Source organism: Bemisia tabaci, chromosome 3, assembly GCF_918797505.1.
Source record: "Bemisia tabaci chromosome 3, PGI_BMITA_v3".
Taxonomy (NCBI): Eukaryota; Metazoa; Arthropoda; class Insecta; order Hemiptera; family Aleyrodidae; genus Bemisia; species Bemisia tabaci.
Window position 1 is genome coordinate 63,503,148 of NC_092795.1, and position 23,754 is coordinate 63,526,901.

The window sequence follows — 23,754 nt, forward strand, 5'->3', positions numbered from 1 at the left end:
ATGCACATCATGGTGACTCTGAGGCGTGATCAGCCTTAGTGATAATGTAAAATTTCATTTCAATTCCTTCATCAAAATATCAATTAAGTAACTGAAAAGCAGGAGGTATCACTACCGAGATGTTAGAAAATATTTTCGCTTGTCGAATTTTTCCAATTTTCCATTTATTCAAAAACTAGTCATACTCAATCTACTGCCACAGTGTATTGATCGAGATGCTTTGAAAAATAGAATAACAAATTACATGGCTAAAAAAAAAAAAAAAAAACGTGGACATGCTCACCTTTCGTTTGTACAAACCATTAAGCCTTAAAAAACAGCATCCATAAATTATCATTTAATGGAAAAAAAAATTGTTGGCATAAGAAACGCCAACAAATCAAGAGAATGAGATCTTGGTAGCAGAAAAACAGGCATGGACGTAGAACCGACTTGTTTCTGATTGGCTGGCGTGACTTGAATGATACATGTCTATATGAAAGGTTTGTGTACAGGAGCTCTGGCAATGTGTTGGTAAGAGACAGTCTGATGGATATAACACAACTCGAAGACTTCTTCCAGGTAATGCTTTTTTGCAGCAGCTGCTACATCCATAGCTGCTTTTTTGACCACTGTTGAGATCCTTGATTCACAGTCATTTTAACTGAAAACTGCTCAAAAAGGTCAAAATTGCTCATTTTCAGTTTTTCAATTATTGACTGCTCATTGCCTTTTGATGTACTTCGTTAGTGATTGATGATGAATGATGAGGTTCGAGTCTTTTTCGGGATCAACATTCCCCAGGTGCAATCTGAAATAAATTAAAAAATGCAAGATAGAGGAACCAAGTTTAATGGAGATAGATAAATAGACATTGAGTCGCATAATGGAAAAAAAATGAAGTACACGTGATCCTAAATTCACCTATTCGTAACTTCTTTAGTGTTTATGCAAATGATTGGAAAGCTTAGACCTTAATATCCATCTACCTTGATGTGACTGGGTGTCTCTCTGTAAAACTTTGCCCACTTCATTTACTCATTTTTTTCATCATTCCCTTAAGTAAGTGAAAAGAAAAAGTTGCATGGGATAACAGAGAAAGGCTTTCCTTTCTGTTTTTTTTCCAGCTAGGACGGTATGTAAATAGATAAAAATTTCTCATTGCAATAATTAGCAGAAACTTGACCATCTTCCGAGTAGCATTTTAACAGAAAAATCGTGATATTTTGAAATTAAGTTGCGGTTTTTTTACGAGTTTTTGGCGATAAAATCGATAGGGTCATCAACATCTGAGCAATTATCCTCAATTTTGTCGCAATTTTATCTCCATAAAATCGAAATTTTATTGCAATCATTTAATATTGCAATAAATTAAGGTCCATAAAGTCACGATACATTCTCTGATTCATTTGCAACTTATCACAATCACTGCTACTTGGGCTGTCACCCTGAAACATTTGCCATACTTACTATACAAAAAACGAATATTACTCTGAGAAGAAATTCAAATAATTAACTTCTTTCTTACACTTAAAATAGGTCAACACATAAAAATTAAAGAAGCCAATGCCTAGTCATGTGCAAGAACTTCTTTGACTCTCATGACTGAGTATTCTAATCTACCCATGTCATTTACGTACGTAGAAAGAGAGAGTAAAAGTTAATAAATTTAAGCTATTTAATTGCTTCCTGAATTGTAAAACTTTAATGAAGTTCGATCAGTTCTCAAACTCGTTCTGTAATTAGAACTATGCTAATTCATTGGCTTGGAAGGAGAGAAAAAAGGAACGCAGGAGAATAACCTCAGAATAACACATTTTGAGAGGAGTAATATAGTTGATCGTTTGTACATCAAACACGCAACTAATTACTACGAGGGTCATCGGTAAGTTTCCCTACCTTGTATCTTCCGAACAAAAAGAGGCACATTAAATCAGTAAAAAAATACATATTAAGCTCACTCTAAGCTGTAAAAAGTCCAAGTTTTTGAAAATCGGTCAAGGGGTTCGCGAGAAGAGTTAATTTTACTGATACAACCTCTTGTCGCACCGCGCTCACCTCCCGGATCAGGATGCGCGGGGAGTCGATTACTTTAGACTCGGGTATTCGCCTCTAAACATCACATAAAACAGGAATTTAAAAGTTTTCATTGAGTAGGTCTTGCCTTTCTTTTTGAAGTAGGCTCCACATCTTTTTTAACATTTCTGGTATCATTACAGAGCTTTTTGATGCCTTCCGTCTAGAGGCTCTCGCCTTGGCACCGAAACCAGTCATTGACAGTGATCTGTACCTCTGAATTGGTTGGCAATTGCTTTTCATCGGGGAAGTTTTTCCGCTCGGGAACAGATGAAAGTCACATAAGGCTACATTAAGAGAGTATGGAGGATTGGGGGGGAAAATTTCCCGAAGCAAAGCAGCTGATTTAGAAGTGTAGATCGCTGTCAATGACTGGTTTCGGTGCCAAGGCGAGAGCCTCTAGACGGAAGGCATCAAAAAGCTCTGTAATGATACCAGAAATGTCAAAAAAGATGTGGAGCCTACTTCAAAAAGAAAGGCAAGACCTACTCAATGAAAACATTTAAATTCCTGTTTTATGTGATGTTTAGAGGCGAATACCCGAGTCTGAAATAATCGACTCTCCGCACATCTTGACCCGGGAGGTGGGCACGGTGCGACAAGAGGTTGTATCAGTAAAATTAACTCTTCTCGCGAACCCCTCGACCGATTTTCAAAAACTTGGACTTTTTACAGCTTAGAGTGAGCTTAATATGTATTTTTTTACTGATTTAATGTAACTCTTTTCGTTCGGAAGATACAAGATAGGGAAACTTACTTTTTGGATGACCCTCGTATAATTACCACCAGTGATGGCGGAAATGGCCTGAGAGGAAACAAAAAAGACAAGCAAGAAGATAAACCCAGTAAGATACATATTTTTTCCCATGGAAGAGAGAAAAACAAAAAGAGAGGTCATCATTTCAACCAGATCAGGAATCATAACGTAATTCATAAGTAATAAATACAGGTCTGCAAATTAATAATCCTATCTGCCTCACTCTAGTTCGATATGTACATGTTTTAAAGCAAAGATCTCTGGCATCATAGTGCTCACGTTTCTTGACAGAAGTTTCGTCTGATTATTAAACTGGATGATATGATTGGTAATTGCAGATTAGCCACTTTGATGCATTGAACGCCAAAGGTTGGCACCAAAAAGTCCTATCGGAGTCGCATTTAGATTCAGCTAGGCGTCTGTAACTGATTGTGAGAGCAAATAAATAGCCAAACTCATGTCCCTGCCGAATGGCTCAAGACGATTACCTATTGTTTTGAGTTGGCAACAATTTTTTTTATAGAAACATTACTTGACAAATCCTTTGCCATGGCAATTACAGAGCAAACACAAGCCCAAGCTATGGAGGCTAAATGTAGCAAAAAATGGAAATTTCAGAAGTTAGAAAAAAATCAATGAAAGATTTCGGGCAGTCAGTTCAGCATTGCTGATTTAACTTTGCAGAGTGATAAGTATAAAATGCTCCTTAAAAATCAGGCTTAGAAGCTGAAATATAAGGGGCCATAGAAATACATAAACATTGACACATCAATCTTTTCTGATGCATTCTTTTCCTTGCAAAAATACGTGCTCCGTAATAGCCATGTCAAAGGTCTTTTTGGTAAAAAGAAATGATAGGCAGCTCTTTTAAGTTTGCAATAAAGTTGGAATATGGCTAAACAACGTCTCATTTCACCCGAAGCATTTTCTTGAACGACAGTGTGGACATGTCTACTTCAACATTGCCAGTATAATCAATGATGTAGGCAGCATAAAACCGCAAAAAAGAAAGAAAAAAAATCTTGCACAGGAGTGTACGGGTAATGGATGATAATTTTCATGGGAGTGAACGTGTTAATGTGCAAAAGAGGGATAGAAATGATAAGTCTTGAACATGAGTGAGAAAAACAATGAACAAACATGCTTTGATGTTCAGTTTTTGAGAATAGTAAAAAATTAAAGTAAACATAGGAACGTACGTTCATATCCAGTGCTTGGTATTAAAATTACTCCCGACTTTGTATTCAGGTACCCATGAATCAGGAAATTATTGGGTATATTTCGTTGATTTCTCTTTATACGAGGGGTATTCGTAAAGTAAGTTAATATTTGTCATATCTTCTAAACTAATAAAGATAATTTAAATCTGTAAAGAGTTTGTGAATTGTCATACTCTCAGCTTTCTAAAAAGTTTCAGTTTTTTAAATTTGGTCCTTTGAGTGCCGATTGACATCAGTTTTCCCACACCCGCCTCTCACCACCGCGTGTCCAAAATTGACGCGCGCTGGGGAGGTTACAGGACGGTAGCATGCGGCTTCATCCTGCAAATTGTCAAAATGGAATTTTTTGTTTAAAATTTAAAATTTACATGTTTGTGAAGATCTGACTTTACTTTTCCACGTAATCCCCATCTCGTTGGACACATTTTACATACCATGACAAGAGCTTTTTTATTCCATCAGCGTAAAACTGGCGATTCCGTTTTTGCAACCACTTTTGTACAGCTTCTTTCACCTCATCGTCGTCCACGGAACTTTCTTCGCCAAAACTCTTCTCTAACTCAGGTAATAAGTGATAAATCACCTGGGGTGAGATCCTGAGAATAAGGAGGACGTGGGAAAGGTCTCATTTTAAGGAGGTCAACAACTGATTGGCCACATGAGCTGTATGGGGCCTAGCATTGCCATGAAGCAGCATCACTTGACGAGACAAAAGGCCAAGGTATTTTCTTTTGAATGCTGATTTGTGAGCCTTTAATGACATCACATTTTCTGTTTGCATCAATATTTGTGCTTCTTTCTAAGAAATAAATGAGTAACACTCATCGAGCACCCCTAAAGACGCGTGTCAATTTTGGACACGCGGTGGTGAGAGGTGGGTGTGGGAAAACTGATGTCACTCGGCACTCAAAGGACCAAATTTAAAAAACTGAAACTTTTTAGAAAGCTGAGAGTATGACAATTCACAAACTTTTTACAGATTTAAATTATCTTTATTAATTTAGAAGATATGACAAATATTAACTTACTTTGCGAATACCCCTCGCATTTTTTGTTACAAGTTCAGAACTTTCCTCACTTATTTCTCCTCTGATCTGCATGAGCACCTAGTGCTTCCCCCATTCAGAAAATAGTATACTATCCAAGTTAAAGATAAATTATGAAAAATACGAAGCTAAACTCGTATTGAAGCTTCAGTTATCATTCCACCTTTAGCCTTTGCCTCACTGCTTACAATAAAGAAGGCAGCTTTCAGTCTTGATCTCTGTCATCTGGTAGAATTTCACTTAGTAAAGGTAAAATTTCAGTTTTTCGTTTTGCAATGTAAAGTGTGTTGTTGTCACTAAGTCCGATTTGTAGAAAAGGTCAAAACTACGATATTGTTCCTTCGAAGCTGTATTGGAATGGAAACAAGAGCAGACAAAACTCACAACTTATTGTGCATTGTTCCCTCTAAACCTTCTCTACCAACAATTTTTTCAAGGAACCATTTTTCACCAATCTAATAGGCACTTTAACCATCTACAACATGAGTCTTAAGCGGGTAAAAAAATGGATCAAGTGATCTGTTGTCATCGAAGAATATTGGCAAAATTTGGACCATTAGTTTTTGTTACTAAAAGTGATGGGTGCAGGGCGGAGTCAAGTAAGCAGCTTGATCATTGTTTGATGATGGATTGACTTTGGCAAGCTTGGTTTCTTTCAATGAGCAAGTGTACTTGCGCCTCTAACTTTAAATGAAAACTCCCGCTTGTCACTAACTCCATTTCAACATTTTGTGGTGTGGACTACAGTTTTAATCTTTATTAAGTTGAGTATATTCATGTTTGAAGAGGAATAAGGACTAAGTTTAGAGGATTTATTGACTATAGCCTTTTTTGCAGTAATTTTAGCTAACTCCCCTCTACAACCATAAATATAATCTTGCAACGAACTTTTCACACGGAAGCCAGAAGATGACACTTATGTACATTTGCACCCCAAGCATGAACAAATATTATTGAAATTTGATTGAACTGCGTGAAGTTATGTCCTTTCCAAAAAACTGGAAGCAAATAAACACCAAAATTTTGAACGAATTTGGTTTCATTTTCAATTCTCCGCAGAAAACATATTAAAATTTCTTCAAGCGCAAAAAATTATCGTAAAAAACCAAGATTTTAGCCAAAACAAGTCAACTTTGAAGTTCGCTGATTAATATGCCTTACCTAGGTGCAATGTCTTGAAATTGCATGGTTTTGGCTTTGGTTGTATGCTTTTGAAAGAAGAAAACATAATAGCGTGCTTAATGGAAGCATTTCCTGCAAAAAATTAAAAACAAAACCAAGAGTACAGCACGATTTGTTTGGTCTCACAATTGTTCTCTTTTTTGGTGAGTTTTTACCTTATGAACAGCTTACGTTACTATTACATACTGTCGAGGTGAGAGTATAATGAAATTTAGAAACTTTTTGCCTGCCTTCCAACTGGTTAAATGGCTTTGACCAAAATCAGCCTGAATACCTTTCACATCACAATTTCCCTGTTTTCTTTTTTTATTTCCTTTTTTTTAAACTAAAAATTGAATGAAATAATGCTTTGAAAATTGCTGGGATAAAGAATATACATCATCACAAAATCTCATGGCAGATGTCATTTAGTTTCCTGTCGAGAAAGCAATGTGTAATGTGCTTAGACTGATTCTGGGTAATATCCTCCAACAGCAACAAAGATTTCACGGCAGCTATTGCAGAAGAAGCTATTCACGGAAACACAGAACGGAACGAACAGACGTAGAAACAATCACGGAGCTGAACACATGCGACCAATAATTTTCACATGTAGAATTGAAATAGGTCCAAACTCACGAAGTTCCTGGTTACGGTTGGTCGAAGTCGCCGAATACGCGCCTTTGATAAGAAATAAACGGTCAGAACTTACTGCTCTTGTTCGAGGTTGTGCAACATTTGGAAGCCGTGCTCGAGAGAGGACTGAAACCCATCGTTTTCAGTGCCGTCTTCGGCCGGGAAATGAAGCAGAGGAATGTCATCATCATCTTGCTTGAACTCCATTTCATAGCTCTGTCCATTACTGCTTGGAGAAAAAATAGAAGAGGGTTAGTGTTTGATTCAGACCACATTTATAGCTAATGGAGAGGCTGTGAGGTGTCAGGATATGCTTCAAAACATTGATGTTGCGACTTGCGTTGTTGAAAAATTCAATCCCATATGGATACAAAGCTCTTAAAGTTGTTTATAATTAATCATTATCTTGATGCAGAAACAGGGCTACATACAAAGCCAACGTTGCTGCCCTGTGATGAAATTCCACTTATTCAATAAGTAGCGTTTCACTGAAAGTCATGGCAATTTTGCATGTTTCTTGCTGATATTAATGATGTCCAAATGAGAAATTCGAAACCCCCAAGTCTGAAAGAGGAGAACCACAGTGAAATACCTCAGCAAAACATACCTGGTCTGACGGAAATAATTCATCAGGCCACTTTTCCCTTCTTTTCAGTATAAAATCGGTATTTGCACTGTATTTGACTCCAAAAACTTGACCGGGATGTATGTGTTCAATAGTACGTATAAAATCGTCATGCTGTATGCATTACTTGCATTGTATGAAATCAAATATTTAGTAAATTTTATACTTCAGATGACAAAGTCCGGTAATCTGACTATTGCTTGAGATTTTTTTCATAATAATGGGACAAACCTTATGTGTTCTTGCTTTAGAAGATTTGTGAGTGCAGCTTCATTGGCAATATTTAACTCTTCCACCAACTTTTCACACTGGAATCTCGAGCTCTTTTGGTAGTCCAAAACCTGAGTTTGATAGTAATGATTGAGGGAACGAAGCGGGCCTATATTCATTTCATGGAACACCCGCTCTAGACGAAACTAAAGTATAACAAAATTAAAGTCTTATAAGTAAATACTCAGTGGTTACAGAGAAAATGTACCATTCTCAGAGACTAGCATTTGTCCAATTTTCATCATGACCCTTGAACAGTTATGATCTACCAATTTACACAGAGATCAATAATAGAGCACTTATTTAGATATTGAGCCAGCCTCGATGATGTAGTGATCAATGCTGTTGGCTGACGGCACTAAGGTTCCAGGTTTGATCCCTAACAAGGACGAATCTATACGGACCCTAAAAAACCACCATTACAGCTGCAAGTGAAAATGCAATTTCATTACCCTGTTTGTTCCTGACCAAACCAAAACTTTATGAAAAGCTAAAGCCAGTCCGGGTTTTCAAAGACATTGCAAGACAATCAAATTCCGAGCCGATTCCGATCGAAATGGACCATTTGATTGGTCAACGTACAACATTCACCTTTGATCAAAATTGGATGGTCTGTCAAATTTTTAATCAAAATGGAGGGCCACCATAATCATTTATTGCCAACAGAATATTCATGCTGAGTTTTAATTTGAAAATAACGGAAAGTAACGATTTTAGGGCTGAAGACTTGCGACACTTGGATAGGACTTGATTTTGGACTTTGATTGTCTATCGAGGCCTTTACTTTCCTGCAGATAGACTTCTTTGTTTCGCGCTACTTTGTTTAGGGCTGCATTTCATCCAAGTCTGTATGCATGAGAATTTATGGAAAACCATCAACATGTTTGCTCCAAGACTGATACTTGCCATTACAATGATATTTGAACAATAAATTGGGTCTTTATCAGCTTCTGTACTCTGATTCTAACCCAAACTAGATTATCACTCTTAATTTTGACACCTAATCTAGCCTCTAAATAGATTTGTTCATCCTTAAACTTCCTGAAGTAGATAGATGCTATCTGCATACATTCTACTGTTCCAGAAAAAGTATCAGACCCACCACTTTAACTGAATTTGAGTTGTTAATGGTTTGAGAATTTTTCGATATCTTTAAAAAAAAAAAATATTAGTTTTAAAATCACAGAACGCTTTAAAAACAGTCAAAGTCAAAGAAAATATGTATGGTGCTTAAAGGTGTTTGACAACTTCTTTTGCTTTTTGGGATGTGTTTTTTGAGGATTGAAAATCAAACTCAAGTATCAAAAGTGACAGCATGCATAGTATCTACTGCATCCACCACTCCTTATGTTTATAGAATCTACTCGAGAATGCAGTATTGCTAGCACCAATTTTCACGATAAGAATTATTTTTGGCTAAAAATCTTATTTAATCATTATTAGTAAACGCGTTCTACATAGATTATTAGGTTATATCTTCTGAATGTATTATGGATTATTATTACAAAGGCCTAAATTACCTTTCTAGCCATATCAAATCAGTTGTTTGTGTCTCCTGTAAAATTGACTTTTTCCTGTTTTTTATATACTTCCCATGAAGGGGGAAAAAAGCTCATTAAAAAAAAAATGGTCAAGAACAATAAAACTTACCAGATTATCTGGAGAGAGGTTTTTATCGGCATTTAACCTTAACCTTCGGCAAATTTTCGTTATTAGATCGCCCGCTACTGATGTTAAAACTTCTATAGCTGTGGATGATGAGTCTGAAATAAAGCAGCCTTTGTAAATCAACCAAAGGTTCAAAAATTTTCCGATCCCATGGCAATGAACCTGATTCAATTTTAATTAGATTTAAATTACAGATCACATTAATTTTTCCACTTACTGATTCAAACTTTTCATCCGTGATGCTCTGTAAATTATTTTTAAATGATGTATGAGAGAGTGGGAGACCTCTTTCTCCGAATGAATTATGCAACAATGACAGTTTTTATATTTATCCAACTAGCCTTGGTAGAGAAGGCAGATTGCAGCACTAAGCAGCTCTAAGCACTAAGGTCCTGGGTTCTTTAGGCCAGGGTCCATGGTGGTGACAGATTTTGATGTACATTTAAAAATTTGCTAAGGGGCCGTTCATATATTGTGTAACCCATTTTTTTAAATTTTTCACATTACATTCATTGTATTGTGATTAATAGTGGGTCACAAAAAGTGTGGACAACTGCCAGCATTGCCCATCAAAAGGAGATCATAACAATCAAATCCAAATCAATAGGGGCGTGGCCCGGCTCTAAATCAAACTATTCGGCAGCATTTTTTAGTCATTCATATAAACCTACCATTGGCATATCAGACAGCTGCTAAGCCTTTGAAAAGTGACCTTGGTACACAAGAAGAAAAAAAGATAAGGAACACAGTCCAACAATCTTCTCCTATTTTCTCCTCTGGAAGAAAGGCCTAGCTCAGCAAAGCTACCTTAATATTTTTATATTTATGTAGAGAGAAAAACAAGAAATAAACGTACAGTCATATCCCCTGTGAGCTGCTAAGGTTGCAACACATTTGTGCAAAATCCTAGTTCGAGTCCGACTGTTCAGATGGAATGGAGGACTGCCAATCCCAAGGACAAAGTCACTGGTAAATAGAGAGGAAAAAATGTATTAAACTCAAATTGCCTTAAATTTTTCTGTATTATATGGATTCAAATGAGTACAATTAAAGGAAAAAGAACCAAGTGGCATTTCGGAAGAAATGAGAAAGGAATAGTTTTGAGTTTCACTCGCTACATAGCATCACCCTTCAGAGAAGCATTGAAAGCACCATTTAATTAAAATTGAGTTATTGATGGTTCCATATGCTTTAGATAGTTTCACAGATGAAAATAGTAGTTTTTTGTTGAATTAGAATCATTAATTTCTTTAAAGGACTGTTCAAATTGAGGAAAATGCATAACTTAACTGCCATGCCTGGGTTCAAGTATCACAAGCGTCAAGTTTTACGATGGTGAGAAGCATTTTGACAACTTTTCGTTGTTTTTTTGTTGTTTGGTCCAACTTTAGGGACTGAAAAGCAAACGCAAGTATCACAATCGCCAAACAACATTCATAGTGCCTCTTAAAGCTACCATAGTGATCATAGAATCCTCACAGAAAGCAGCATCAAAAACAACAATTACTTAAGATTTGTCTTTCCTTTAACTTTTATTAAATTATAAATAGTAAACATATTCAATGTATATTTGCCAAAATTCACAAGGAAATACAATTTTTAGCTATTGCAAATCAGTCCTTTGTGCCTCCTAAAAGATTCACATTTTGGCATTTGTGAAAGTCTTTCTAGCAGGAGACGATATTTTCTTTTGTCAAAAATAATAAGGTGGAAAACATTTTTTGAATGTGAAAGTGTTGCACTAAGCTTTTAACTATTATTTCTATCATTGAATCTTATGGAGGAACAAAAGAAAAAACCTCTTTTTTCCTATTGAAACTGGACATGACTTGGTTCTTTCCTTTTGAATTCAGTCCAAATGAGCATGTCACAAAATACAATTTAAATAAAGTTGTTTGTTCAATGGGCCTGTTGCAAACTTCTGCAAGAGCAAAAATAAGAGTTTCTCCTTCTAAAAAATGTCTCAAAAATCACGATGATGCATGGGCAAAGTCTGAAATGCACTCCTAACTTCACAATCTGCTTAAGAGATTTGAGTTATTTTGAGCTTGCCACTTTAAAAACGATACTACGGCACAGGTGAACATTTTATTAGAGGCTACAAAAACAAGCATATTTCTTATGAAGACTGTGAAGTTAGGGGTGCATTTCATACTTTGCCAATGTGCTGATCATGATTTTTGAGACATTTTCTATAAGAAACAATTCTTATTTTTGCTCTAGCAAAAGTTTGCATCAGACCCATTATGCATACGAGGTAAAAGACTAAGAACTGATGCAAAAGACTAAAAGATATTGTATATGAAATAAAAATAGGGAAAACATTTTTATGAATCTAAAGACTCAGTACAAACCTTTCGTAGTCTGGAGGCCGCTCTAAATGTGTGAGTTTTGTCTCTAATAGGGGTGGAATTGGGTTTAAATTTTGAATTTCTATAGTTAGGTCCTTATTCTGAAAAGTAAGAACAAATTTATGTTATGATTAGAGAGATTCAATTCGTAAGGAGCATGCCTTTTCCATTGTAGAGTGCGAACACTCAAAAAACGAGTTGGACTAGTATTTCTCAGCCAGCCTGCAGGCCAGCAAGTCGTCTGCAAGAGAACGTCACATTTTTGGAACTGAAATGGCTCTATTAATTTTTCTTGAAAAAACAGAAAAAAATTATGAGATTGCTGTAGGAAGCTGTTTAGTAAGTTTTGAAATGATTTTTGAACTCAGAGGAATAAAATAAGGAGAAGAAAAAAAAAATCCATTAGTTTTTATTGAAGGTCTGCGAAGTGCAACCTTTTTGTTTGGATTAAAATGGAGTGAACTGCTTGAAGATGGTTTGCAGTTGAAAAATGTTAAGAATGACTAGGCTAGCAGGTAAACAATATTGAATTATGAATGGAAGTAGGGTCAGACAGTTGGTGAGTAGTCAGTCACATTTCAGTCAGTCACTGGAGTTAAGTAGAACCGCCAGTGCCAGAAAAGACATTAGACACCCCTGTGTGAATAAGGACCTAGCGCCTCCTTGCTGGGTGTTTATTGGTTCATAAAGGACCCCCAAGGACCATGGTTACAGTGCCCCCCCCCCCCCCCCCCCAAAGAAAAACGAAAGTTTAGTGATGCATTCTTTCACTGAGGCTATGTCAGCTGTTAGTATATGGCATGGCATAGCGGGCAATGTGTTAAAAATATTTGTGACAATAAATTGAAAAGTTTAAAAAACAGGTCAGTTTTCATAAAAACATCTGATGAGAAAATTGAAAAATTTTAATGCAGTTTTATTACCTCTGCATATATTCTATCCGTTAATTCAGACACTTTTTTTGCATATTGAATCAATTTAATAGTATTTAAAATCACTGGATTCATTTGACTACATTCAACAGGAACTCTGAAACAATAATGGCAACATAAAACTACTGTTTGTAGTTGAATATTAGTTTCGATGGTGAAAAAAGGAAACTCATACCTTGGTTTACAACATTGTGAACTCACTATCAGAGTTAAATTAAACAGAGATGAACTGATTGATTCCATGTAATAATATGCATGGAACTTCAGATGAATTTTCTTGGGCTGAAGAGATATATTTTATACAAATTGGGTATACACCAAAATACAAGTTTTCTGTTAAAGGACTGAAGCAGAAGCTGACGTTTTGATATAAGGTAACTGAAAAATTGTTCACATTCATCGTTATATTTTCTGAACCAGAAATTCGGCAGATGAGCTTGTGCTTGCGCGAAAACCAAACATTGGACTGCATTAAATTAGAGATGTTTTGGTATTCAAAAGCTGTGGAACGTGCTCCTATTTTTATTTAAAACATGTGCTCACCCTCAAATATGGGTTCCCAAGTAGCATAGTGTAACAAAAATGTTGATATACCTGATTTTGCAATTTAATGCAGAGAGTACAGTCAGATTTCATTACAGCATTTCTCAAAGTGACTTTTTTTCAAGTCTCAGTCAGTCGTTTTTTTTAATAGCGTTTTTCAAAATATCAGTTTTCCAAAACTGACTATCTACTTTAAATTCCCCTTCAAAAACATTATAACGAGATACGACGGTATTTTTACATCATTTGGTTGAAATAAAAATACCCACGAGGAGCTGTTCATCAAAAACATAACGCTCAAAGGGGGAGATGGGTCCAGTAGCTAGTATTACACCATTTTGTTTTTACATGTTGAAAGATAGGTGTCTGCATCACAAAAGCGTTATAGGTAGGAAAGGGAGGGATAAAAAAACCAGATTTTTAACTTCATGTGTATTACTTACATTATGAGAACTGATTGTGAGACATTTAAGAATGAGGAAAAATGACTTACAACTGAAGGTTGTCATGATCTGGTACATTCTTCTTCTCATCTTCAATATCTGGTTCATGAGGCTCTGTTTCTAAGGCATTCATGACAACTTCCATCTCTAGTTCAGTCAATGCTTTCTGGGGATCTCCTGTGTCAATCGGAGGAATAGTCCCCCACAGTGAGGTACTAGCTTCCATCTTAAAAATAAACTATACCAGTGGCTGCTGTAAGAAAATTTAATGAGCAGAATTTAGTATTACTGTTTGAATGTACTTACATACGCTCATACTTGAGAAACAGTTGCGCTTCAAATGCAAGAGGAGCGTGAGTCACTTTACATCAAGTTGGACTGGTGAAAAAATTGGCCTCAAAAATTCCAGGAAATTTGCAACACTTGCTCTCCTCACTCAAAGAAGCTCAATGAAGGAATTCTTATCGAATTCTAAAGTTCTCTGAAATCCTGTAATATCCTCGGAGGTTGCCACCTTCTCCACCTATTTCAGGCACTAATTATTTTTTAGTGATCATTGTTATTCCACGTAAGGCTCTTGACATCTACTTTCCTATCATGTACAACACTAAGGGACATAAATGAGAATTTACAATATTCTTTTTTAAACAAATTGTAAACAATTTTGAATTTTGAATTTTAAAATCACTCTTAGGCAAAATTTCTGATGTCCGAGTGTTTATGTAGTGTCTGACGAAGGAGAGCTCCAAGTATTAAACTGCCTTCATGAGCAAGGTGAGTTTCTTTTAAGTATGCACGCTTGAGGTCTCCGTCAGATGAGAAGTACCCAAATAATTTTCCGATAATTGAGGTGGCAAATCTCTTCACTTGGAGAATAAACAAGGGATTCATAATGACCTGAAAACAGAATAATATTCTCTCATACAGAAGGAGGTGAGTTCATGATAGACAACAGAGAGTGTTATAAAGAATTACCCGTCGTCCAACTAAGACCTAACTACTGGCATGTGACTTTGTATACCACTTCAACACTCAATGCTCCATTCACCAGCCACGAAAGGTACTGAGCTGCTGCAGTGAGAATTGAATTGCCATGACAGTAATCAGGTAAAAAGAGTTGTCTCAGCGGAGGTTCAAGAACTATCGTCAAACTCCTAACTCTCTTACTGGGTAATTCCTGTTGAGGACTGTTGTCTATCAAGAAAGTATATAGGCATTCTTCGCCTTTGTAAGATGATCTTTCATGTGATCTTCATACTTATGATGCTGCAAGGCAAGCTTATTCATGCTTCTTTTCTAAAATTCCTGAAATAAATCAAGATAAGTGAAGCTTACTTAAAATAAAACTTTTGGTTAATTCAAAACCTCTAAAGACAAGCTCTGTCTTCAGGGAGAAAACATACCAACGACAAAACTGCTGGAATTTGAAGAGGACGGAACAGTTTACGAACAAGTTCTCCAGGAAAGTTTCCCTCGCATTAGTTACAGGGAAAATTACAATTCTTCTGGCCTGACAGTCAGATTCGGTTTGATCTCAAAATGAAACACGTACAAATCAATTTCCTCTTAAGATACAATTAAAATGAGAAAATAACGTTTCGTCAGACTGGTTACCACACAAGGAGGAAAATGTTGAGGTAAACTGAAGCAAATGAAACTGAAGAGTTCGATGAGTGAGAAGTGAGAAATGAGAAGACTACCAGTGACCAGGCGCTCAGTGACAGTGGTGAAAATTCATTGGTTAATGAGGAATAATTCTAAAATTGATGGTACTTCACACTTTTACTATGTTTTGAACTTTATTTTTAGTTTTAGCTATGGCTCTGGAATGGAACTGATTTGTTATGATGAGGTGTTGACGGTTTTTGATGTCAAGCCAGCCCAGCCAGCCAAACACAGGATTACATTGAGGTTATGCAATGACGACGACAAGCTTTTATCATCAAAACTGAAAAATTCATAATTTCATATCACTCACGTGTGTGTTGTTTGTTGTGTTGTACCCATGTTGTACCGGATTGCTTACTTAGTGACTTCAAACAAATGTTCATTACTTCTTCTTTTGACTCCTGCAAATCATGGAGATCATTTTTAGGAGGCCTTTAGAAACTTTTAAAACTTATTTCTACTAATAATGTGGTTTATCTCTGTTTGAGCTTTTTCCTCGCAGCACACGGCTCTGATGGCCTTCTCAATTTTCAAAGCTTTAAATGTGACTAGGTGTAGCTTTTTGTCCAAGAAATCTTTAATTTATTCAATTGGATGGCATGGACCTCACACTTTCTACTTTGTGTATGCCGTGCGAGGTAAGAATTACCCACAATTGGCTCAAATTTAGGTACATACCTCAAAGAAGGAAGGAATTCGATGTTTCTTCCTGAGAGATTTTCTTTTCTTTGTCTATCCAGGAAACCCAATTTTCTTGTCATTTGTAAAATCTAGAGGACAACTGGGACAGTTCTGTTAAATTAAGTATAGTCAGGGAAGTTTCGGGGTTAGGTAGCAATGACAATTACTTACTGAATATTGATAATAAAATCTCTTACCTCACCTCAGATCTCGGAAAAATTGATTTTTCAGAAGAGCATGCAGACTGTCCGCATTCTTCATTTCCAACAGTAAGTAAGTCAGACAGACAAGTAATAGTTCTTGAGGATGGCAAAGGTAATATGCTCTTGAATCCTGTGTGAGCATATTTGTAAACGTTTTATTTAAGTAAGGTAAGTAGCTGGATTGCAAATTAAGGTTCTGGATTATTTGTGAATCTTTCTTGAGTTGAAGCCCAAACATTGGCCCCAAGCTTAAATTTACTCGGTAGAAGCCTGTATCAATCCTGGAAAATCTATTGCAATAGTTTGCCCTTATTCTGACAGTTTGTGAAGTTATTATTCGCTCAGTAACCACTAATGATGCATTGCTTTCATGAAAACTCACATTGCATGCCATTTGATAAATTTATGCAAATGCTGGTAAGAAATATTTATTTGGCGAATTAGTACCAATATAAAGGGTAACTGGATTCCATTTCTGGGTAACATCCAAATTCTTTCCAATTATAATACTTCGACAGTAAAAAAGAATATCTCTTGTGGCACACCTATACAGCTAACTTTCAGCCCTGAAAATTCAAGACATGAGGCTTGGTAGTGTCACAAACAGTGGGTATTGTCTAGAGTATCGTTTGTGAAAGTTGCAAAATTGGTGTCTCTCAGCAATATTTCAAAGTCTCTGCCATTGTTCAATATTTTTATACAAAACCAATCCATGTAGTGGTCAAAATTGTTGCAGCTTGCTCACTCTCCTTCGATTGAAGAAAAATCAATAAAAATTCCAGAATATAATGTTGGTCTATTTTCTCCTGGGGGGGGGGGGGGGAGGGGGAACTATGGAGAATCCGAACTTTCATTCTCCAGGTATTCTTAAACGTCTGATATGTACTTAATTTAAGCTCGACCAATTGGAAATTAATTTGTGTTTTTTTTCATGTATTTCTAGCAACACATACTGCTAAAGAATTTCCCCTCTCATATTCACCTCAAGTTGTGGAAAAGGGGCGGTATAAAAAATGGGAAGAAAGTGGAGACTTCAAACTGAAAACTGGTGGTAGTGATCTTGAAGTGTTTTGCATGATCTTACCACCTCCCAATGTCACGGGAACGCTTCACTTGGGCCATGCTTACACGGTCACATTGCAAGATATTCTATGTCGATGGTAAGTTAACATGACTCGATTCCCCTTGAATTCTTTAGGTGTAAGTATTCAGCTGTTTTAAGAAATAATGCTGTATGAAGATTCCAGAGTTGCCAATTTCCTCCAATAAAATGTCTATTTTTGAGAGTCATGAATATTTTCTCCCTGTATATTAAGTTAGTGTTTATTCATTGAAGGAATTTTGGCAACTGACGAAGGTTCATACAGCGTTTTTCCTCAGCACGGCAGTATTTATCTTCATACATTTCATTGCTGTAGTCTGCTGTAAATAGAACATAACTTTTTTCCAGATTATGCAATTTTTCTGAAAAGAAAAGAATAAAAAAAAGTCTTCCTAGGAATACCTACCTGATCCGGGCTTTGCGTTTTTTTTTTTTTTTTTTTTTTTTTATTTTTTTATCATGAATTCATAGAGTAAGATCTGAAAATATGAAAAACTGAGGTCGGTCCCTCGGTTTTCTTGTCATAGAGCATTTCATGAGACAAAAAAAAAAAAAAAAAAAAAAAAAAAAACCTGTCAAGGAGTTCCATCTTTCCTCTTTAGACAACAGCAAAGATAAATATCTCAACTGTGTCCAGCAGAACTCTCATGCGAATCAAGAAATGCTGTGTAAGTTCAAATTTGAAAAATTCATTATCAAATTAAGAATATCCCTTCAAGTGACACTCACCGTCATCTTTAACTTCTTCGCTAACTTTTTTCCAAGCGCCTCTAACAACAACATTTTAAGTGCCTTTTAGTTGATGAGAAATAATTTTTCATCAGTTTTGATGTTTAAAATTTGAAAGGTGCTTTCCTGACTGGACATATTTCAATTGTGTTCCCTTCTCATCGTACATTCAAGGTAGATTTACACTCATACATCACTGGAATGCGTGGAAGAAAAAAAATTACAATTGTTACATATTGCAAATTGCAGATAGCCATTCCCCATCTATCATATGGTGCAGGAGTGCAGAAAGTTGTTTGTTTTGATATTATTTAGTTAGCTTTCTCACAAAATGCCCTTCTTGTGGAAAGGCTTCGTGCGGGTTGAACGACTTGCTTATAATATTTTTCTTCCCAACAAAAAAGAAGCAACATGCTGGTGCCGAAGGACCTAATACACATGAAGCAATCCACTCGACAGTTTTTTCACATATCAACGGCGTAAGTCCGCAATCACATATTCATTTGCAGTGTCTGAAAATCTCCACCTCTAAATTATTCTTTTAAAGGAGAACAAATTGACATCATTTCTTGAAGTTTATGCAGAATTTTCTTCGCACAGAGAAGAAAACTCGTGGCAGTTTTAAAGAATTGCCGTCGCGTAATTTTCCGTTTAAAAAATAAAGTATGACAGGAAGTCTGTGACGTCGCAAATGGAGTTATGTGATTGCGAACTTACATCTTCGATATGTTGAAGTTCTATATTGATATTATGTTTTTCTTTGTTGAAATGAAATATCTACTCTATTCTATTTTGATGAAAAACGCACCAATAACAATGTGATTCACATCAAACTAAACGGTGAAACCTGAAACAGGCTTTTAAAAAATGACCCTTTTCTGTAGTTCAAACAGATGTCAATAGGCAATTTTCATACACTTTTGTGTCTTGATCTTTGAAAGTGCTGTTATCATTTCTCTCTAGGGGGGGGGGGGGGGGGGCCCTCAGATCAGCGGTGCTCTGTTGAACTGTATACCACCCAAACTCAAATTGAGGCACTGGATGCGAAAAAGGCACTTCTCGGTTGCAGTGTTTCAGAGTCTCCTCTAATATTTCATTCATTGTAAGGAAAGTGAATGCATCCATTTCACTAAAAAATTTACTGAATATTCCTTATGATTCTACGATTTTCAATGGAAAGAATTCTGGAAAAATCACCCATTAAAGTCTTCTCCGAGGGATTAATTAGCAACAGAGATTCTGAAACACCGTAACCGAGAAGTGCCCTTTTCGCATCCAGTGCCTCAATTGTGCCGAAGCTAGGATAATCAATCTTCTCAATAGGAACAACCGTCTCACCAAGTTTCATCAAAAGCAGTGGTAAGCAATAGTTAAAATTTTGCCTCTTTTGTTGTCAATTTTAAATACTTCGGACAATTCAAATGCTTGGCAATAAGAGTCAATCATCTGTTGTTTGACTACGCCCTGTAATAGACTACAAAATAAGGTGAGAACTAATGCATTTCTCGATTTGTTTCTTTTACTGAAGTTGAGGCAGAATATGCTAAAACTTGTTATACAAGTTCAAGACAGGCAAACAATCGAAAAATTAGCAGGTAATTATAGTTTAGTTATAGTCTGGGCAATTGAATTAAATTAGATAGAGAGGAAAAAAAGGGCGTTTGCGTTCGAAAAGGGAATTTCAAAGTTTGATCCCAGCAAGGAGCTACTGGCCCTGGGCTCAGACTGTGATCTAATTTTTACTGTATCTAAGTTTGTGTGAATCTTTGTGCTAGCAAGTCTTTTAACAGCAGTTGCAGTAAAATGCTGTTATATTTTACGTATCAGCATCGGATGGATATGACTTGTGTCAGACTTTTGGGCTCTTCTTTCGTGGAGTTTGGTTCTTTGATTAGCTGGGAGTTTGAATTGATAAACTCCTTGTTTTCATTTTTGAGTTGAATTTGAAAATATTTTGATTTTTCCACTGATTTTCTTATAAAATTTTGATGAGGAAACATGGACCATAGCGCTTAATTTCTTTTCTTGTTTATTGGTCCACCAGATTTTTATGTGTCTTGACGATGATTTCTTAAACCATTATACAGTTTGTGGTTGTCATTGGCTGTGGATGCACTTCTTTGCTCTTTTGATAATTAGAGGTTGAAAGAGAATCATCAGTAGATCGGTGAGACATTGTAACAAGATTTTTAATAACAAAGCAGTTGGTATTCACAATTTATGTTCATCAATCAGGTGTCTTTAAGGTTTAACAAGATTTTTATTTTTGACTGTATTTACAAAACATATCGCAATTTAATGCGCAACTAGAAATACTGGCACCTGGTACATCTCGTAGGCTGTTTCTTCGCGATGAGTGTCATCGTGAGTTAATCCTATGTATTGTATTTCTAAACTGAATGGTCCACTCTGAGTTCCTTCGCCGATAGTGAAACTAAGTTTCATGATTCTCTCGAGAGGGGGTGGAAACTGGGAGTCCTGAATGCGACCCTTGCTTCCAAGAAAAAATTTTGAAAGAGGTATTTTGGAAGTTTGCCAATAAGGCCCACCACGAGTGAATAGAATAAAGTGATAAATATCAAACCACCAAGCATCCGCAGTATTCTTTAAGTGCATATTTATCATGTAAGACCGGCCATCGCCTCTTACACGCATTACTAGATGTGTGTAAAGTGTCCAATCATAAGCTGTTTCACGGCCAAATGATTTCATTGCCGGGAGTGAGCCTAAATTTGCAAAGCCGGATCGCTTGATTATCCCATCTTGAGGAAAGTCAGTTGATATTTTACCAGAAAACAGAGCATACCCTTGTGGGCTAATGGTTAAACTAGCCTCACTTCTACCAACAGCCAGATCGCTATCTGTAGTCACTACCCATTTTTCAAGGTCTTTTTCAGTTCGAAACCTCCACCAAATATCTACCTCGTTATGTCTGTAATCCATGATAGGATCGTTTCGCCAATGGTCTTTGAATTCTTCCCAGGCATTCTTTGACTCTTTAACAATGAATGGCCAGATACCCCGATAATTTTCTAATTTAAAAAATTCGGGCCAGACATCTTTTTGGTAAGGATAACCTTTACCTTTTTTGTCTGGTTCATAGATATAACTTCTACTATTTAACACTATTACGCTGGGTACAATGGGGCCAGCAGGAGAATACTTGATACATGATAGTGACTGAGCGAGAGGGAGTCGCAGAACATTTTTCATACTTGTGGGAGACAATAAATGGTAACACTTGTAACACTGCATCACTAAGTAGTTTCTTCAAAGAAAATGTGAGTCAATCGTTCAGTAATCATAGCATTACACTTGTCAGGTATTTTGAAGTGCTAGAGCAGTTAGAGGAGTTCCATGAAGCATGTATTTTCCCAAGGATACACGGCATATGCCAACCGAAATCTTTCTGAAGTACGCACTTTTAAAACTTTAAAGTTGCAAATCCTGTTGAATTCAATTGAAACAAAAAGTTTTGTCACTTGCAGATTGAATTTAGTTCCTGGGAACGAACATTGATAATCACAACGTATACATCATAGAATAATAAAGCTAACGCCTATAGAAGGACACTCGCGTAAGTGGCCGTTGTGACTCTCGCCTGCTGTGTCCAGGTTTGGTTAGGTCCCGTTGCCCTATACTATGGAACGTCGTTTGGGACTTTACTAAAACAGCACTCTCGCTCGTTAAATGTGAAGACAGCGGTGAGACAATATTACGTCAGGAGGGACTTTAGCCTACGTCACCCAATATCGCGTTGCCAGTTGACATCATAATAATGGAATTATAAACGAATTTGATTCTTTGCAAATTAGTTTATTGATTATATTTAATAATTCACTCATCGGATTTTGTTTCGTATACATTTTCACTCACGCGTTTTTCCTGATTTGTTTATTTTGTAATAATGAGAATTATGCTGTTGAAAAATGATATAACGGTATTTTAGTGATCTAAATAACAACTACCCTACTAGCAATGACCTGCTTTTAAAACATTCTTCAAAAACTCTTAAAATTAGTTTTCGGCTATTTTTTTAAATAAAATTTAAGAGAAAAATAGGGTTAAAAAAAAACCCTCTAAATATCAGTGTAGATTTATAACATATTTTGCAAACATTTTTAGCTTTGAAAAACTACGTTGATATTTTAAGAGTTTCTATATAAGTAATCACATTTTTCTTTACCTAAATTGTACTGCTTGTAAATTTTGCTTAAAAATTAGCCAAGACGGGTCTCCTAATAAGAGAATTTAACAGGTTTTTTGAGAGTGGTCATTTTTAAATTTAAGAGTTATTTTTTAAAAGTTTTTTTAACGGCCGATTGATACCAGAGTAATGCGATTTTCTGCAGAAACGATGCCTTCGCACCGATTTATCAAAATTACCATAGAATAAGAACAGTATAAACTTTTTAAAATCCCCTGAAAAATTGCTAAAATCACCAGGAGACATTTCACTGAGGCCCCCCGTTTAACACTCACGTATAAGGCATGGCAGTATATCCAATATCTGTTGTGACTTTATAATATCAGTCACAGAAGTGACAATAGTCTTGTCAGTGAACTGTATGTTTTTTGATTTGCCTCAGAATTTTGGTGTGGATTTTTACGAAAGCTCTCTCAAACTTTGAGTCATTTTATGGCACTCCAAAACCTGCCTTATCTCAATACAAAAACTGCCAGGAAGTATTTAAAAATTTAATTGCTGGGTATGTACACAGTCTTCGTGACTGAAATTCAATATTATACGGAGCAAAATACGCGTCCGCTTTTAGAGATTATTGAAAGATCATCATTAAATCACCGCCCAAACCAATGACGATTATTTATCCACCGGCCGGTCGTAGAACGGAAATAATAATCTGATAGAGAAAATTACATAATACAGCTGGCAACGTAGGAATAACTTCGAGGCGGGATCAGTAATGTCCCAACTGGGTTTTATTTTGTACTCTATGGTTTTATTGGTAAAGTCCCCAGTGACGTAGTTTAGTCCCAGAGAACTGCGTTCAGAGTAGCGTAGAGGTTATGATTCAATAAAGTCCCAGACGACGTTCCATACTATACTAAAGGGACTCTACCCTATACTTTTCTGAACCCGCCTAGAGTCCCTTTATACCAGAGTTAAGACAACTCGATTATGAGCTGACTGGCAGCCGGCCTTGGCTGGCCATGGAGACCGAAACGAGTGCACCCAAACGAACGATATTGAGGGATAAGGATCAGGAATCCTGCGATGTCTGTCAAACAAAAACAACAACATCAACAATTTGATTAATTAAAAAGAAAATGAGATTGTTTGTGAAAAATTTCTTAATCTATTTTCATTTGGACCGATGGAAATAACAATTTACTCTTGATAAACCACAATTAGGTAATATTTTCATTATTCTTGTTCACATTCGAGGTACCGCCATCTTGGTGCACTCGTTTCGGCCTCCATGAGCGAGAACCAATCAGAATTGGATTTTTTTTTAGGCCACTTTCAGCCCAACCAAAAGTGAGAGTGTCTTAACTCTGGGTATAAAGGGACTCTAAACCCGCCAGCTCTTTGCAAGGTAGTCAAATGTAATAGTAGGGCCCAGCTAATTGCAGGGTTGCGAAATGTAGTCAGTGGTGCCAACGAAGAGTCTAATGTTTTGTAAGTGTAAAAGTCACCGTCAC

The 23,754-nt window shown here is 36.4% G+C and overlaps 3 protein-coding genes across 7 annotated transcripts in view; 1 reads left to right on the forward strand and 2 right to left on the reverse strand.

The window, feature by feature from the left end:
• Positions 1-145: 145 nt before the first annotated feature.
• On the reverse strand, positions 146-15,594 carry LOC109039898 (STAGA complex 65 subunit gamma). 5 transcript variants are annotated; one of them, XR_002009761.2, is made up of 10 exons: positions 15,111-15,594; positions 13,758-13,960; positions 12,713-12,818; positions 11,793-11,890; positions 10,295-10,404; positions 9,421-9,533; positions 7,732-7,916; positions 6,952-7,101; positions 6,240-6,332; positions 146-790 (listed from the first exon to the last, which is right to left on the reverse strand). XR_002009761.2 is itself a non-coding variant. In XM_019055616.2 (9 exons), exons 2-9 carry the CDS (start codon positions 13,931-13,933, stop codon positions 703-705), a joined length of 1,026 nt encoding a protein of 341 aa, XP_018911161.2. In that variant the 5' UTR covers positions 13,934-13,960; positions 15,408-15,594; the 3' UTR covers positions 146-702. The 5 variants fall into 5 exon arrangements, 3 of the variants coding, with proteins under 3 accessions (XP_018911161.2, XP_018911159.2, XP_018911157.2); XR_002009762.2 differs by lacking the exon at positions 6,240-6,332 and having other exon boundaries at positions 6,879-7,101; XM_019055616.2 differs by lacking the exon at positions 6,240-6,332 and having other exon boundaries at positions 15,408-15,594.
• A 91-nt stretch (positions 15,595-15,685) lies between these two features.
• LOC109039901 (valine--tRNA ligase) overlaps positions 15,686-23,754 on the forward strand; it is a 31,689-nt gene continuing 23,620 nt past the window's right edge. Inside the window, exons 1-2 of the mRNA XM_019055622.2 lie at positions 15,686-16,013; positions 17,203-17,419. Coding sequence (XP_018911167.2) covers positions 15,890-16,013; positions 17,203-17,419 — 341 coding nt within the window. The 5' untranslated portion in view covers positions 15,686-15,889. The remainder of the gene's footprint in view (positions 16,014-17,202; positions 17,420-23,754) is intronic.
• CIA30 (complex I intermediate-associated protein 30) lies at positions 20,262-21,668 on the reverse strand. The gene has a single exon (XM_019055623.2). It carries the CDS (start codon positions 21,343-21,345, stop codon positions 20,386-20,388), a length of 960 nt encoding a protein of 319 aa, XP_018911168.2. The 5' UTR covers positions 21,346-21,668; the 3' UTR covers positions 20,262-20,385.

Excerpts from the sequence above, each read along its gene's own strand:
- LOC109039898 (XM_019055616.2), bottom strand. The coding sequence starts at position 13,933 with ATGGAAGCTAGTACCTCACTGTGGGGGACTATTCCTCCGATTGACACA. Across the intron at positions 9,534-10,294 it reads AGCTCACAGGGGATATGACT|ACTCATCATCCACAGCTATA; the intron begins GTACGTTTATTT and ends GCTTTATTTCAG. Across the intron at positions 7,102-7,731 it reads CTAAAGCAAGAACACATAAG|TAATGGACAGAGCTATGAAA; the intron begins GTTTGTCCCATT and ends TTCTCCAAGCAG.
- CIA30 (XM_019055623.2), bottom strand. The coding sequence starts at position 21,345 with ATGCAGTGTTACAAGTGTTACCATTTATTGTCTCCCACAAGTATGAAA.